This window comes from Cygnus olor, chromosome 2, assembly GCF_009769625.2.
Source record: "Cygnus olor isolate bCygOlo1 chromosome 2, bCygOlo1.pri.v2, whole genome shotgun sequence".
In the NCBI taxonomy this organism is placed as follows: Eukaryota; Metazoa; Chordata; class Aves; order Anseriformes; family Anatidae; genus Cygnus; species Cygnus olor.
Window position 1 is genome coordinate 18,862,289 of NC_049170.1, and position 15,766 is coordinate 18,878,054.

Genomic DNA, 15,766 nt, shown 5'->3' on the forward strand with positions numbered 1-15,766 from the left:
GAGAAAGTCTTATTTTGCTCCAGTTTCAAAATCTAAAAACTCTCCACTCAAATGTTTCATATTACATTCTTTCGCATAGTTTTTTTTCTTTCTTTCTTTTATTATTATATATATTTTTTTTCTGTCTGCATTTTGCCTGCTTGTGCTGGGATAAGCCAGTCTTTTCTCTAGTGTAGGAGAGACAGGCTGAGATGGGATGCCTTTCATGATCTGAAATCATGGCCGTTAAATAAACCTGTACACCTTCATGTGACAGTCCTCTGTTAGGACCTGGACAACACAATTCAGTATATGCAATAGATGTTAAGACTGGACTACTTGACAGTGAGCTTCTGCAGCTCAGGTTCTCTCATCCTAGCAAAAAGATACTGTCCAACCAGAATAAATTCAAGGAAGGTTAGCAATGATTATCAAATGTACCAGACGGTTTCCAGGTGAGGAACACATGATTAGAGCAGCACTTCCCAGCCCAGAGAAGAGATGACCTGAGGGAAATGAGAGAGGCCTACAAAATCAGAGATTGCCTGAGGGAGCAGATAGGGATCTAATGTTTGCTGTCACTTCCAGCACAAGGACAAGGATGCATGACATGAGCTTAAAGCAGATAAGCAAATACAAAACAAAGCAAAAGAAAAACAATTGTTGGGCAGTAAACCAACAAAACTTACTGCCAAAGTCAGGGCTGCACTGTTGTGGATGCAAAAAATTTACGTGGGTTCAAAGGGAGACTGAACAAATACCTGGAGGAGACATCTCTTGAGGGTTATTATATAGACAGAAATCACAACCAGGGAATCCCTAAGCTGAAGATAGCTTGAGGCTGTGAGAGTAGTCAAGGGAAGGAGCATACCTACACATACTTATCCCTCTTCGTACTCTTGCCTTGACTAGCTGCCTATGGTCCTCACTGGGGACAAAATACAGGGCCGGGTGGACTCTTGGTCTAACCCGGTATGTCCCTTCATATGTTCCTATCACCTTATTCATAGTGAGGAGCACGCAGGCATACCGTCTTTTCAGAAGACTGGTGTCAGATGTACATACTGACGATAAAAACCTTTTTTCCACTTCAGCATCTGGGGGAGAAAACACTCAAAAAAGCACTTGTGCACAGCAGGCCACCCCCTTTGATGTCAGTGAAAAGCTCTCCAAAAGCTGTTTATCAATTCTTGGCTTGCATCTGAAACAGAATTTCAGAGCTGAGGTATTCTGCGTGGTCTGAGGATGGACACACATGCATGCACTGGGTCCCGGTGCCGATGAAATGATGCTAACTGCCTGCTGAAACCCACGTGGCGAGGCCGGACTGTGAGTCGCACAGAGACCTGCCAAGTCTCAATCCACATCACCGTGAGATACAGGTTTTCCAGAAATCCTTAGCATGAAACGTGGCCTGCTGGGGACTCCCTAGCCAGCAGTGACATATAAGCAGCGATGAATCCTCTACATGTATATTAGACGTGTGCTGCAAGCTTGCTCTTATAAATACCTCTTAACTAAAAGGTATTGTGCAGGTTGGACAAAATGGTGGTCCAATGGGTTTTGGGAGGGCACCAGTGCCACCCTCTGAGCTGAAACGGGCAGAGCCTGGCCCCTCTCCACACCCTGCTGCTCTGCCCTCCACCCTGACATCCCGCCCTGGTTTCTGCTCATTTGTTGCTTTTGTCATGACACTCTTGACAGAAACTGTCTTAGCCTGTTGAGGAGTAAGTAAAGCAACATGATAAGCTTACACACACGGTGTGATTTACAGCCCAGGCTTTGGTTTATGTCACTCTCTCTGTCGGAAGAGTCTGCAGGAAAGCAGCATTTCAGTTTATTGCCTCTGAGAAGAAACATGCCTTCCTCAGCAATCTGCACGCAAGTTACGTTACGCTGCCTCCTCACCGTGGCTTAACTGCCCTCTGGTGTCTTCCCTTAAAAAAACAGCCTGTACTTGCTCCATCCATCAGCTAGACCAGTCACAACAACCACCGTTAGCAGAGGAGCTCCAGCTCACAACTGGGCTCTGTTCGCCCTCAGATACAGGAGTAACAAAGGAGGCATCTGAGCGGCAGCAGCAGAGCTGCACACCTGTATTTCTTTATCACTCATGTCCCCACAGAGGTGGAAGAGCACAGCCCTGAAGAAAAGGGCATTTCTATCAGCCTATCCATTCAAATCCTCTCGTACAAATACCAAATCTTTTCTCTAAGAACTGGATCTGTCAGGCAGTGATATCTCTAGGTTGCTTCCAGCTAGGTCTAGCTTTGAAGAAACGATGAAGTGACAAAGCCCATATCTCCTGTCGGAAAACGAGGGTGCAGACCTGTACCGAGTTCGCTGCCACATAGCATGCAGGCTTGGTAAAAAGCATTTGCAATACTGGTTTCAACTGTCAGCATTTCATGTCGGGGTCCATATCTTTCTCCTTGTTTATCTCATTCCCAGCACACCTTAAGATACTATGAAAATAATTTCACCATTCCCCCAGGTTAGCCAGTACCCCATACTGAGCTCATTTCCCAAAAGTACCTTGACATTAAAAATAACATGCTACCTTTTTTAAACCTCAAACTATTTAAAAACTATTTTGAATGCACAAAGGGAAAGCACGGGCTCAGACGAGAGAGGAGAAGGACTGAAGCAGGGTCTTACCCAGTGATCTCTCCTTGGTTTGGTTTGCTGACCGCACGACAGGAAGGCTCGCCCGTGTGCGGCTGCCCCGCGAAAAGGGAGTCGGAGAATCACCCTCAGACATGGCCTCTAAGGAATCAGCAGACGCTTCAGATAGATGCTCTGTCTGGTCACCCAAATTGGGCTGTGGGCTCTGCGACGGCTTTGGGCTTCTTGTCTGCAAAACAGAGCATTGCATTATTGGTCAACTGGACCTAGAATATTTGGGGAAAATAACAACAACAACCAATCAACCAAACAAAAAACAAAGAGAAGGAGGAAGAATTCCAAACTTCTTCAAATACTGGTATGTTGAAGGTCACTTCTGTGTAGATTATTTAAGAAAGTGGTGTCCTTGGGTATTCTGTTAAGGTTTTTATTGTTGTACATCCACGTTGCAAATTTTATTGCTAACAAGGCCCTCAGGACAAGATGTGCTGAAGAGACGTATGGTAATGCCATTCCTTGCTGCTCAAATAACTACTACAGCATAGACATGTCTACACACACACGCGTGCACTTACTGAACATGTAAGATCAGAAAGGTTTTCACTGTGCTTTCTTAAATTTGCATTTAAACCCTCAGTGTATGGAAGTACAAAGAGGACACTAGTAGCACAATAGCATGTCAATGTCATTTAAACCATTTGCAGTTAATGTTATAACAGAGAAAAACTTAAAACACTACTCTTACGTTGATAAGTCTACTGAGAAAAACACCCCACAAAGAAATTTTTTGATGCAGTCATAAGCTATTAATCTCAATATATTCTGCTGTGATGTCTGTGTAAGGTAGAGGTCATGCAGCAAGGCCAAATTAGCCATCCAACATTTCTACTCAAATTCATAAATAATTATTTTGGTTTTAGTTGCATCAGCAAAAATCAGAAATGTCTTCATTAACTGACCAAATTAACTACGATTTTTACTGGGCAATCTCATTACTAAACCGCTAAACATGGTATCCAAAAAAGCAGAGTGTCTCATAGGAGAGAGAGGGTTTCTTCTGGGCACTTCTACTGACTCTTTATTACTGTAAGATCTGTGTAATAAAAACACATTCAATAGGAGATACAATGTCCTGAACAATTTTTGCTGACTATAAGTGATCTTGTAAGTGCCTTCTACAAGGAGGGGTTGCATGAAGAAATATACTTAGTAATGCTTGCTCTGTTCAGTGAAACTCCCTCCACCAGAGTCAATATTACTCTATAAGAATAATTTTCCAGTCTCTCAAGCAAACTCTCTATCACTACAAACTAGAACAGACATTGTACAAGCAGAAATTCAAAGCAAAGCAAGCTCACTCTGTCCCAAAAGTAGTATGCAAATACAAACTTTATAAAGGCCTATAATCAGTACCAGGCACAAGATGTCATAAAATGCCTATGCTTTTCTTTTCCCTATCATTTAAGGTCAGATGTTAGTACATTAAACATCCCCTGCATTAAAATCAACTTCAACTCTAGATTTGAAGATGCTGGCAAGATCCAGAAATGTTTTTGCCTCTTTCAGAAAAGCCAAGATGACATATCTTGCTGACATCTGGTTCCTTCAGTGTTTTTTTTTAAGTGAGATGAGGTGAGCTTGTTTCAGCAATAGCATGGATTACCTAATATTCCCTGTGTGACTTTGAATGTATGAAGAACTTTAACTTTTATTAGATTTTCATTAGCTGGCTATAGAAGCTTGTTGTTGCCAAGTTGTCCAGTTGCTCACAAACTATAATAAATTAGAAATACCTCAAGAGAAAGCTAAATCCTCCAGAACTTTTCACTTCTCAAATGTTAATAATAAAATATTAGGTATTATCCAATGTCCCGCAGTGAAGTTATTCAAGAGCACTGAATTTTTGCAGGAGTTAAAGCTAACAACATTTGTTCTCAGTAAACTAAAGTATGCTTTGAAGTGCCTCTTCCATGGTCAGCACTAGTCTGCAGGTTGTAAATACAGGGACTTGTGCCTGAAAGCTTACAGAGGTGACAAGTGACTTGCAAACACAGAGAAAGAATGTGATTACTCAGTATTTCTTCATTCAACTTTCCAAAATGGCTTGGGAACCATCACTGCTGAAATATTTCATTTACACAGGCATACCACAGGAGTACAAACAAGTCAGGTCATTACAGCTTCTTCACTCCTTGTACTACTAATAGCTTATCTGTGTGTATCCATTAATAGGAAACTACAAGGTATATCAGAATTCTCACTTTATAGAAAGCCATAACTAAAAAATAAAACCGGATGCAAAGAAAAACAACAAAATCAACCTGCAAGAGATCATTAATTTTAGAATTTAGTTGGAAAGGGGATTATTTTGGTTTCTTTAAGAAAAAATATTCTCAGAATATGAATCAAGCATATTTTGCTTTGCTTTCGTTTATTTTTCTCTTTGAGTTGAATCCCCTGATGACATCTGAGACATGCAGTTGCATATTGCACGTAGTTTATCCACACATATGAACAGGTGCATATTTTAGCAGTAAGGGGATACTCCATTACCACAAGCAACTAGACACAATCTCAGCTGTGCAGTTGACCACTGTGTCCTGCCAATGCACAGGTGGAGACAACCTCAGCAATGTTATGTTTCTTTGATTGTCCCTGGAGCAGTTCTTTAGGACCTAACATATGGCATCTCACCTCCCTGGACTGAAAAAAAACCCCACACCTTTCAGCAGTCCTCATTCCACAGCCCCAAAACTGCAACACCACGAGGCAAAACAGAGCCTACCAAAGCATGGCAGAGGCACATCATGGATTCTGCTCAGACATGAAGCTCAGACCTCCTCTTAATATGGTATAAATCCACATTATTTCCATGTTTGAAAATGGAGTTGCATAAATGTAAAACCAATGCAAGCTATTATTGCGATCTACCTGTATACAAATACCGGTTGTGAAAGGTTACAAGCTATTTCTCATGCTCAGCTCATGTAACCATTGTATTTCAGGTGAAATTCTGAATTTTAAACAGATTAAAAAAAATCCTCAAACAATAACAACGGGGCTATTCAAATAACGTGGATATGAGTATGTATTTGATAAGAAATCAATTTTATTCTTGGCAGCGAGCACTAGACTTAATGCTACTTAATAAGCAAGCACATTCCTAGTCAGCGTTTCTTAACCAGCCCATGAAGTGGGGAGAGGACAAGCAACATTTATGGAGCCATAAACTGCAAGGACTTGTAAAGATAGCTGCAGAGAAAGAGGGGCAGAAACGTTCGGCATTACCCAGACCTTGTAGGGGGGTGCAATTCACTGCGTTGACTCCAAAATCAAATAAATAAGACAGGTGACCAAGAAGTACTTAATAAATTATACCTTATCTATTTTCCCATATGTTTAAATACGTTCACAAACATATTTAAAAAAATATTCAAAAACTTAGTATTTCAGAAGTGTCCCTTTAGTCATTTTTGGGGAACTAGTGTGCAGTATAAGCATTTACAAAATAAACATTCACCATATAGCCCATGTTTCAGGGAACATCAGAACCCAGGCAGAGTCACAGTGTGGACAGCTGCCCCTGGAGCAGGGTGACACCATAACTGCGTGTTGCATAGACCCAGTAAAAGCAATGAACTGGACATTACTGTGCTGGGGTGGCTGCCTTTTTAATAAGCCTGCTAGCAAAAAACATAATACTCAACAGAGAAGAAAGGTCAAGATGCTCACAACGAGGTAGAACCACCCAAAACCAAGACGTCTGTAAACAGACACTGCACACATGCATGCAAAACCAAGGAAACGCCAGCACTTTCCTAGCCACACCTCTGGGATACATGCGCCAAACCAGAAGCAGGCTCAGAAGCAGGCAGCGGGGCTCTTTTTCCCTGTGCCAATACAGCTTAGGCTACAATTTCCTCAGTCAGCAATGGTCTTCTCCCCACAGCTATATGTGAGGAGACATCCCTCTGAATGTTTCTTTGTGCAATGAGCCTGATTTTTCAGCCAGCTGAGTAGAGCTTAACCTACTTAAGGACTTCTCTGATAAAAAGATCTTGTCTGTTCTAACACTGGGTAGGAAACTCAGCAAAAAGGAAAGGCCAAAATAAGACGGAAATTCTGGTGAAATCTTATATGTAATTACAGATTGCTCTGCGATTACTATTTTATTAAACTTTCTTAGTATGCAAGGATATACATCTCTGTAACCTTTTCAGAGTATATATTTGAGTATAACACATGGAGGTAGCAGTTACGGAAGATCCAGTATTTTCTAACTGCTCTTGGGATTTGATCAAGAATTAAAACCATGGTTAATCATGCCTCACGACTGACGTCTGCCTGCTACAGCTTGTCCAAAGTATGTACTTCTCATGTATCTGCTGTAGTTTTACTGACTCCGAAAAAGATTCAAAAAAAGTCCAGGGATCTCTAAATGCAGTAAAATTTCAAATAACGAGCAGTGAAACCAGAAGGTGACTGACTAAGGAAAAGTGCTGGCCATACAGCCAGCAGTCACACCAGAGACATCCCTCTTTGAGAGCCTCGCAAGCTGCTGCTTCTGCTCCCCTGCTCCCATTTGCCTCCATGAATCCCCTCATCCTTTGGTCTACCCAGTGCTATTGCTCTGCTCTTCATAACATCCTATGTTCATTTTACAGTTATACACCATATTAATCTCTATATACAAATTGTTTTCACTTGTTACCTTTTCAAAAATCTCTCCTGCAAATTTGCTTAATGCATTTCTAGAGACAAAAAAAAAGAAAAAAAAAAAAAGTAGGTTACGTCCCCTAAACCTGAAGAAGGATTTAATTTCATCTCTTGATCAAGAGATGAAATGTATTTCCTGTCTCCAGGAACTTCCAGGAACTTTATCTTGACAGAAAGTTATCTCTTTAGGAGAAGAATATTATCACACACATCTTCAGAGTTGCCAGCACTCCTGGCAGTGTGCAAATGGTAAACAAAGACATCAAAAAATAGTACAGCCCTAGTAAAATACCTCTTTTTTAAGCATGTGCTCTAAAGAACACACTGAACATAGGCAAAACAAAACAAACATTTGAGTGTCTTTTTGACATTTCAAAAAAAAAAAAAAAAAAGGAAGAAGAAAAAATAAAAGAAAAATGGAAACCTGTTTTTCTGGACTTAGAGATAAACTATTTCTGCTGTGACTTGTGCCAGAGATGACTACTGGATGTGTGACAGACTGCAAATGTGCATTTAGACAGGCTGCATTTAACGTATGATGAGTTTATTAACTCTGAATTATTGTCACAGCACATGTGCTCTTATTACCATAACAATAATATTTCTTCATCCTATTTGTGTCAGATCCGAATTGTGGTTGTCTTAAGGAAGAGCCTGCTTCTCCCAAAGATACGGAGTCTTTGGGTCCTATATGATAACCACTACAAGGTTTTAACTTGACTGGATATGCTATTAGGGACATACTGTTGTTGGAGAGAAAATGGGTACTATCCACATGTTCTTACACACCTACATAAAGTTTGTTTTGCCTCTATGCAGTGAATGCATTTGGATACTCCCTCTAACACACACATACAGGCACACAAAGGCAACGGGCTGAGCCTCCTGTAAAAGATTTTCACTTGTGAAAAGAGAAATATCTTTGGTCTGGGAGAACTGGGGTGGGGACATGATTCAGCAGCTGAATGCAACATAAAACCATCTTTCATGACAAGCTCCCTTTTCTCCATGCATTATTTCACAATTATGAGATGGAAAATCCTATGGCATGTTCCTTTTGGACTCCTTCAGCTGGAAACGGTACCATGCTGAGACAGCGGCCCTGCTCTCGAGGGCTGAAGAGAGCAGGAGGGCAACTGCCCCTCAGCACCATGAATATGCTGTGGGTGTTATTTACACTATTCCTGACGCCTGACCAAATGCTAGTGGATGTCTCTGGCTGTAAGTTACGTATTCCAAACACGAAATGTAAAAGAAAGCACAGGAGATAACTCAGCCTGTGGCACCGGGGGTCACAGGAAGGTGCTGCACCAAATCCTGGTGGCATTCAGCCCCAGCAAGGTGGCATCCCAGCAAGGTGGCTAACGCGAGATGCCACACCGAGTGGTGGTTTTACTCCTTTCTGTGAATTTATCTGAAGACAAAACTCTGCTTGTAGCAGGATCTTTATCACCACTCCCTGTATTCGCTGATGCTGGTCACCGTTTCTTTCACCTGGCAGATAAAAACCACATCTAATTATGTGTCAGGATCTATCAGCCGTATTTTTAGGCTGGAATGATATCCAAATCATCCGAAAAATCTGCATGTTTTCCCAGGAGCCTTGCTAGCTCCCGTTGGTGACCAGCTGCATGCTCCCTGCTGTGGCGAGCTGCCAAAACCCATTTCTTTTAATCCCGAGGCCGGTGAATCAGCGAGCAGGGCGTCCACTGGCTGCTGACTCCTGCGCTCCCCGCTCAGCACCGTGGCTCACACTTCGGAAGGGTGATCCTCCAAGTTAGCAGGGGAATTTTTCATGCAACCCTGGTATAAAGGACTAACACGGAGCAACATTTTCAATTTTTGGTTCCTAATTGTAAGCACCCAGATGCATTGAAGCCTGTTTTTCTGGAAAGCGGCGTGTTTGCAGTAAAGATATTCATTAGGCGCAATAAAAGCTGTAGGTGCTCAGCACTTACACTGCCAGACCTCTTATTCAGATGTTTAATTGGAGGAACTTGCATTTGAAAATGTTGCCCTCAGGAACTCAGCAGCCGGTCTAAGAGCAGCTTAATTGGTCCAGACAAGTCCAGACTGAAATATGCAACATGCTGTGGCATCTCTTTTGAATACACGAAATATAAAACACAAAACAAAAAAACCCCAAGTCATCCTTGCTGAAGCACAGAAATATTTCTCAGTATGTTTCTACCCAAATCCTGGGATTTTTTCTTTTTACAAATGCCAGTCTGAGGTTTTAGGGTGGAAATTAAAGTAAAATGATAGACAGAACAAATAGTCACCCACTGGTAATAAGCAAAAATCACACTGAATGAAAGGAATCTTTCATTTTAAAATAAAATCATATGTCTCTCTGCTTTATTCTAATGTGATATGAAGTATTTATTTATATGTGATAGCTAGATGTAAAAAGTGACTGATCACCTCACCATTTTTCTCGGCAGAGCCTTCCATGGCCCCATCAATTTTGCTTACAGCAAAATCTGTTCTTTCCCAGTCTCTCTCATATTCTTGCACCATCGCCTCAGTTTATTATTACTTTAAGTTATCTGTAAATTTCAGCCTAGACACCAACATTTGTCTTAATTAAAATCTTATGGCAGCTTCAGTTGGAAGCTGTTTCTCTTTTCCCTCCTAAAAACCCTACTGTGAAGCATTCATGGGACAGAATGACCCCTTGTTCCATCCAGGAGGTGGCTGCATTTCATCAGCAGTGGGTGAGGTAACTCCTACCTACACAACCCCCAGAACTGTCATGAGAACGCTCAAGATGAAAAGGGATGATTTAAACAAAAACTGTCATTATGCTGATTAAAAGGGAAAGATCCTTACGCGCTTAAAACCACATGCAAAAAGGAAAAAAAAAAAGAATAAATACCAGATGCCTAGATGTACCTAGGGGATGGTGTGTTCTGATTCAACAAAATGATTATCTACCCATCCCTTTTCTCCCACACATGTGCCTAGGGAAAACAGGAGGAGGGTCTGTTTTTGTGGTGTCTGTTTCCCAAAGCAAAGGAACACGGTGCAGGCTCCAGCTCAAAGCTGTCCTGGAAAAACCTGTTTTTTCTGTGTTCGTAAAAGTGAAAAAGGAGTTCTTCATTAACACGCTATTTTAGAAATAACCAAAAAAAAAAAAAAAAAAAAGACCTCACCGCTGAGGCTGTTGAGTAGGAGGAATGGGTCTGCTTGTCCCGAGGAGGGGCAGCAGGGATGCTGTGCAAGAGCTGAGCTTCTCATCCTTCTTGCTGACTTGTCACCATGCCCTTGTGCTCCTTCTTCCCTCCCTCCAGGCCATCTCCTCAGCACACGAGGGAGAAGCCTCACTGCTCCTCACACCTCTGCCTCTCCCACTCTTCCCTGTGGTCAGCATTTTTGTTGGTGCATTTACATTTTCTAAGTCAAAACAAACCCAGTGGGGAAGTGACAAATCAGGTGCAAATAAGCTGCTGCACACAGTGCATGCTCGGAGGCCTCCTTCCTTATTTGCAACACGTGTTATCCTGGCACTTGTGTGGTGTGCTTTTGACTGCAGAAAAAAAACACGCAGTAGCACATACGTGTCTAAAAGGTGTGTGCATGTTCACTACACCAATGGAAAAAAAAAAAACATTACTGCAGCAGACATCCACGTAACAAGTCATACAGGAATGGAAGAGGAGCTCAATAGACCAAGAGATGAGATACAGGCAACTTCAGAGGTGCACACACTATCTGAACAACAACTCTGAAGAGTTGTGGCCTCATGTCAGCCCCCCTTACACTGAGATGCAAGGTGCAGCAAAAGGGAAACACTTCCAAATCTGCATGACAGCAGGGGATGATGTCAGGAAAGGAAAGTGCTGCCCCAAGATGCAGAGGCACATGTGAAACATTAACATCTTCTCAATGGAGGCTCTTTTAAATGTTAATTTATATTTTAGCTGGGCCCACTATACTGCTCTCCAGCCATTATCCCGTTTGGATCTGCAGCAAGTGTATTCCTTCAACTTAAATTCCCACAAAAAGATCAATTTGCAAGTTGGAAACCAAGCTTTTTTGCACATCAAATACGGAAATATTTGCCCCTACATCCACAGATCTGTCCTTAACTTTGCAGAAAGACTTTTATCCCTCAACTCTGTTCCAAATGTGTAATAAATACATAAATGAAGTTAGAATTGGGAGAGCTGGTAGCAATCACTTATTTATCTATGACCTCCCACCAAATGTTGGTGGATTTCAAAACAACTATCTAGGGCAAGAGTGTGGACTTCATGTCTATCATGCTATTAAAGGAAAAATCAGAATTAAAAAATCATCAAAGGATGCATCACACTCCCATATGCAATTAATCTATATGAATGACACCACTTTCAGAGGGAAAAAACATGCAGATCTTTATTTATCTGAGAACACTAGTTGTGATGCAAACCACACACAATTAAAAGGTAACAAACTCAATCCACAGCAGAGTGCAGAAAAAAGAAAGTACAGTACTAACTCTCTGAGAGGATTCAATTTTCATCAAGTACCTTTGAATGTCAAGTTCTGAATGAAGGGAGACCAACATGCACTGCAAAACCTGTGGATCAAAGAGAGAAAAGAAGGGGAGGGGGAGAGATAATTGTTAACAGGAAAGGAAAAAGGAGAACAATAGAATTAAAAGAGAATAACCTCTACATATTGAAGGTATGCTGAGAGAGAAGAGAAGAGAAGAGAAGAGAAGAGAAGAGAAGAGAAGAGAAGAGAAGAGAAGAGAAGAGAAGAGAAGAGAAGAGAAGAGAAGAGAAGAGCAGAGAAGAGAGCACTGAAAAATAGTAAAGGAAAGGCATATGTGCTAGGGAACAACATGTTCTATCAATAGTTAATATGCAATATTCTCAGAAACTTTGCTGGACTCAGTTCAGAAATGCTACCTATGGTGGTATGTCAAAGAAATGGGAAATGTTCCTCTGGTAAAAGAGAATGGGAGAGAGTTTAGCCACACAGATTCAAATGTATATCTAGCAACCATATCTGACAAGAAGTGGCAAAATATGCATTCTTCCAAAGCAATGACACAACTCTTGGCTGGAGTTAGCAGCAGTCATTGCAACACTGTGTTGGTTTCTCACTTACTACAAAGACATGGAATCCTTTAATCAGAACTTAGAAACATTACATTATTCTTGATGAAACCAATTTTCAAAAGAGTAAAAGATAAACTATGGTATGATTAAAAAGTATTCTCCAGTCATGTCTTTTTACTATTCCACATCTGATCTTAAAGAATATACACTGTGAAAATGTGCTAAAATGGGTTTAAAGGCCAAAAAAAAAACAAACAAATGTCTTTTCCCCAGCACATGAATGAGATGCGAGTTGGAGGAAAAATTGCCCGCTGATGTTTGAGTCTATATAGGCAGACATCTTATATTCTCCTTAGTCTACATTTGCCCCATGGGCTGGAGGTGGGGGTAGAAGAGATTTTGCACAGTGCCCTAAACAACCTTCTCTGAGCACTGGATTCCTCTCCCAGCGAGCGTCAGGCTCCCACGACAACTGCTCCTGCCCTGATCAGAACGTGCAACTATTCGCACCGGGCAAAGGAGCACAACTGCTCTGATAACAAGGACGTTATTGTTAAGGAATCTTACTTAGCAAGTAATTATAATGCCAACATCATAATTAAGAGACTAATTCAAAGAATCTTTTGAATTTTACAAACCTAGGGGATACGGGCATAGGAGAGTTGATTCTTGGGATGAGATAAGCAACATACAAGTATACTCAGATTTTTCATGACTTTGTCTATTGGATATTTTGGAAGGGCAGTACTGTTTTATTTAAAGTGAACAATAGATCATTTTTCTCCCCATGAGAAATGTATCATTTAGAATTGTTCAAGTAAAATGTGATTTTTACAAATAAGCCATTTATGCAAACAGTACAAATTAAATGTAGCCTTCCGGCAACAACTGGATGGATTCCAATTCCAAACCACACAGACAAAACAGTCTGTTGCTAATGTTTGAGTAATACTGAAACTGTATTACATTTTTTTCTTTCTTTTATAATGTCACCACCCCACAAACCTAAAAAGTTCTGTCTGACCTTTAATTAAACTACTCTGATTTAAAAAAAAAAAAAAAAAAGCTATGGATTTTCTAAGGACAAAATCCCATCTCAATACCAAACACATGAGACATCCAAAGGACAAAAATTCCGCTGCATGTCTGCTGGAGATTTGGTCTGCATCACATCTCAAGACCACACTTCGGAAGGGACATTACTCTGCAGAATGGCAGAATCAAAAGTGTTCATCTGTTGCCTTCCCTAAAGCTATTGCGTAAAACCAATTTGAGCTACTCAATTTCCTTAAACCCTTTCACCCTAGTGGGGAATTACGATTGCATCCTCTTTCTCTGGACTTTCCTACTCCCAAAGGAAATGTAACATCCATTCCAACCTAAGGGAGGGTAAGGAAATGAGGATGCTTGACAAAGTCAGCAACCCTTCCCGCCCCTAATTCAGGGAAAATGCTGCTCTCCCCCTCCTTTATCATAACAATGTGTTTATTTTAATTCTAAAGCAAATAGTTGGATGAGGATTCATAGTTAGAATATATAAAACTAGTCCACCTAGATCCAGAAGTCCCTCCCTCCTCTTACCAGAGTTGTTCTGAAATCTGCTCTGTGTGATGCAGGATTGAGTCAGCAATCTCTGAATAAATAGAGTCTGGCAGAAAAAAAAAAAATGAACCACACACAAACACAGAGCGACAACAGTAGTGCAGCAGAAGGATCCACTGACTCCTGCACAAGGTGGCACCAGGAGGCAGAAGAGGCCTCCATAGTGTTATACAGCAAACTTTGGATCACCCAAAGGAGATCTAGACATGCCCATATAGGAGAAATTTAATCAAGACCATTACTGCAGCCCACGTAAAGACCTTATTATGAATGAAATTTGAAGACAGTTGAGTCTGACTCCAAACCTGAAGTATGGCTTCACTTGGAACTTTCCAAAATATTTCTTAACTTTCTATATTCCTTTCCAAACTCAACACCACACTGATGCCTTCATCAGCAGTCTGATGACCTCAAGGGTATTTAAAGAGGGAAAACAGTAATGATCTATTTCTTCCTTTCCTCCTAGATTGTCGATGAGCTTTTTTTTTTTTTTTTCCAACTGCAGGCATGCATGTGGATATATATAGTGCACAACGATGGGAAACGAATTCAAAGAGTGCTTTGTGACTTCCAAATGCAGCAAGGGTACGGGCTCCTGTGACAATCCCCCATCTCCTGCTTCCCTTGCTGACTCCACCATTGTACCACAGATAGGAGGCATCACAGCGAATAACCCATGTGAGGGGAAAAATAGGAAGTTGAAGCAAATCCCTCATAAGATTAGAAAACTTTGGATGGGACTCACTAAGAATTAAAGAGCTGTAGAGAACTGAGCACTCAACTAACGTGCTCTGAGCAACCTCTGCTGGCCAGCAGATAGGATCCTGCACCTCCTACTAAATTGAGTTGTACAGAGCCTGTGACTTCACATTTGTACATGAGATCCTCAGCTGGTTTGAATGAGCAGCACTTGACCAGCTTCACAAGCATGAGGGTGACCTACATGAGGTGGGCCTGTCCCAGTGAGGGGAAGAATGACAGGGGTTTTTGCTGTCTGACACCAAAGGGAGGCTCCTACTGAAACTGGTATTAAGTCTTCATGAGCTGTAAATGAAATAGCTAGAATAGAAGTGGTACCAACTCTTGTCAAGGTTGGGTTAACAGAGAAAGAAACAGATTAACAGAGGCAGGTAGAGACATAAAGGCAATATGGAGAAAATCAAGAAAAGAGCTTAAGTAATTTCTTCTGGGGAAAAGTGGAAAATGTTAGAGGCCAAAGAGGAGAGTGGAAAATGGGGCTGGGACACTGCACACAGCTAACGAATGGTTGCACAGCCCCATTAACTGCAGGTATGAGCAGGACGGGATGTTACATGGAGAAAAATGGATTTCAGGAGCCAATCTCTACTGTAATGAGAAAGGTACCAGGGAGAAAGGAAACAGCTGCCAAACATGTTGCTTTTGAACTTTAAACCTAAATGGAGTGAGCAGTGGCCCTGGGAAAAGGTGTAGAAAGCTAAGAGTCATAGGAGGAAAGCAAAGATGCCAGGAATGCAGGGAATGTCATCAAATGGAGTCCTGAGAAATGTCTGGTGAACACTGCTTGCAAGACAGTATCCAAAGGGTTAGCATGCAGTAACTTAGGGAGGACAAGGATTAATATCTCAAGGCTGACTGACTGTGTTAGTCATTATTTCGGGCCCTTCAAAACAAGGGTGAACGAACTGTAAGGCTGCCTTGTGGGATCTGCTTGCTAAGCAGATCAAAGGAAAGTATTCACCACTTTAAGCAGGATCAGGCCTGTTGAACACTGAAATGTTAAGTCTCCAAATGAAAAAGCAGATGCTTGAGAC

At 41.4% G+C, this 15,766-nt stretch overlaps 1 protein-coding gene across 1 annotated transcript in view; it reads right to left on the bottom strand.

Moving 5' to 3' along the window:
- Nucleotides 1-15,766, bottom strand: part of LOC121064567 (sickle tail protein homolog) — a 157,015-nt gene that overhangs the window by 13,730 nt on the left and 127,519 nt on the right. The window contains exon 3 of the mRNA XM_040546248.1: nucleotides 2,638-2,833. Coding sequence (XP_040402182.1) covers nucleotides 2,638-2,833 — 196 coding nt within the window. The remainder of the gene's footprint in view (nucleotides 1-2,637; nucleotides 2,834-15,766) is intronic.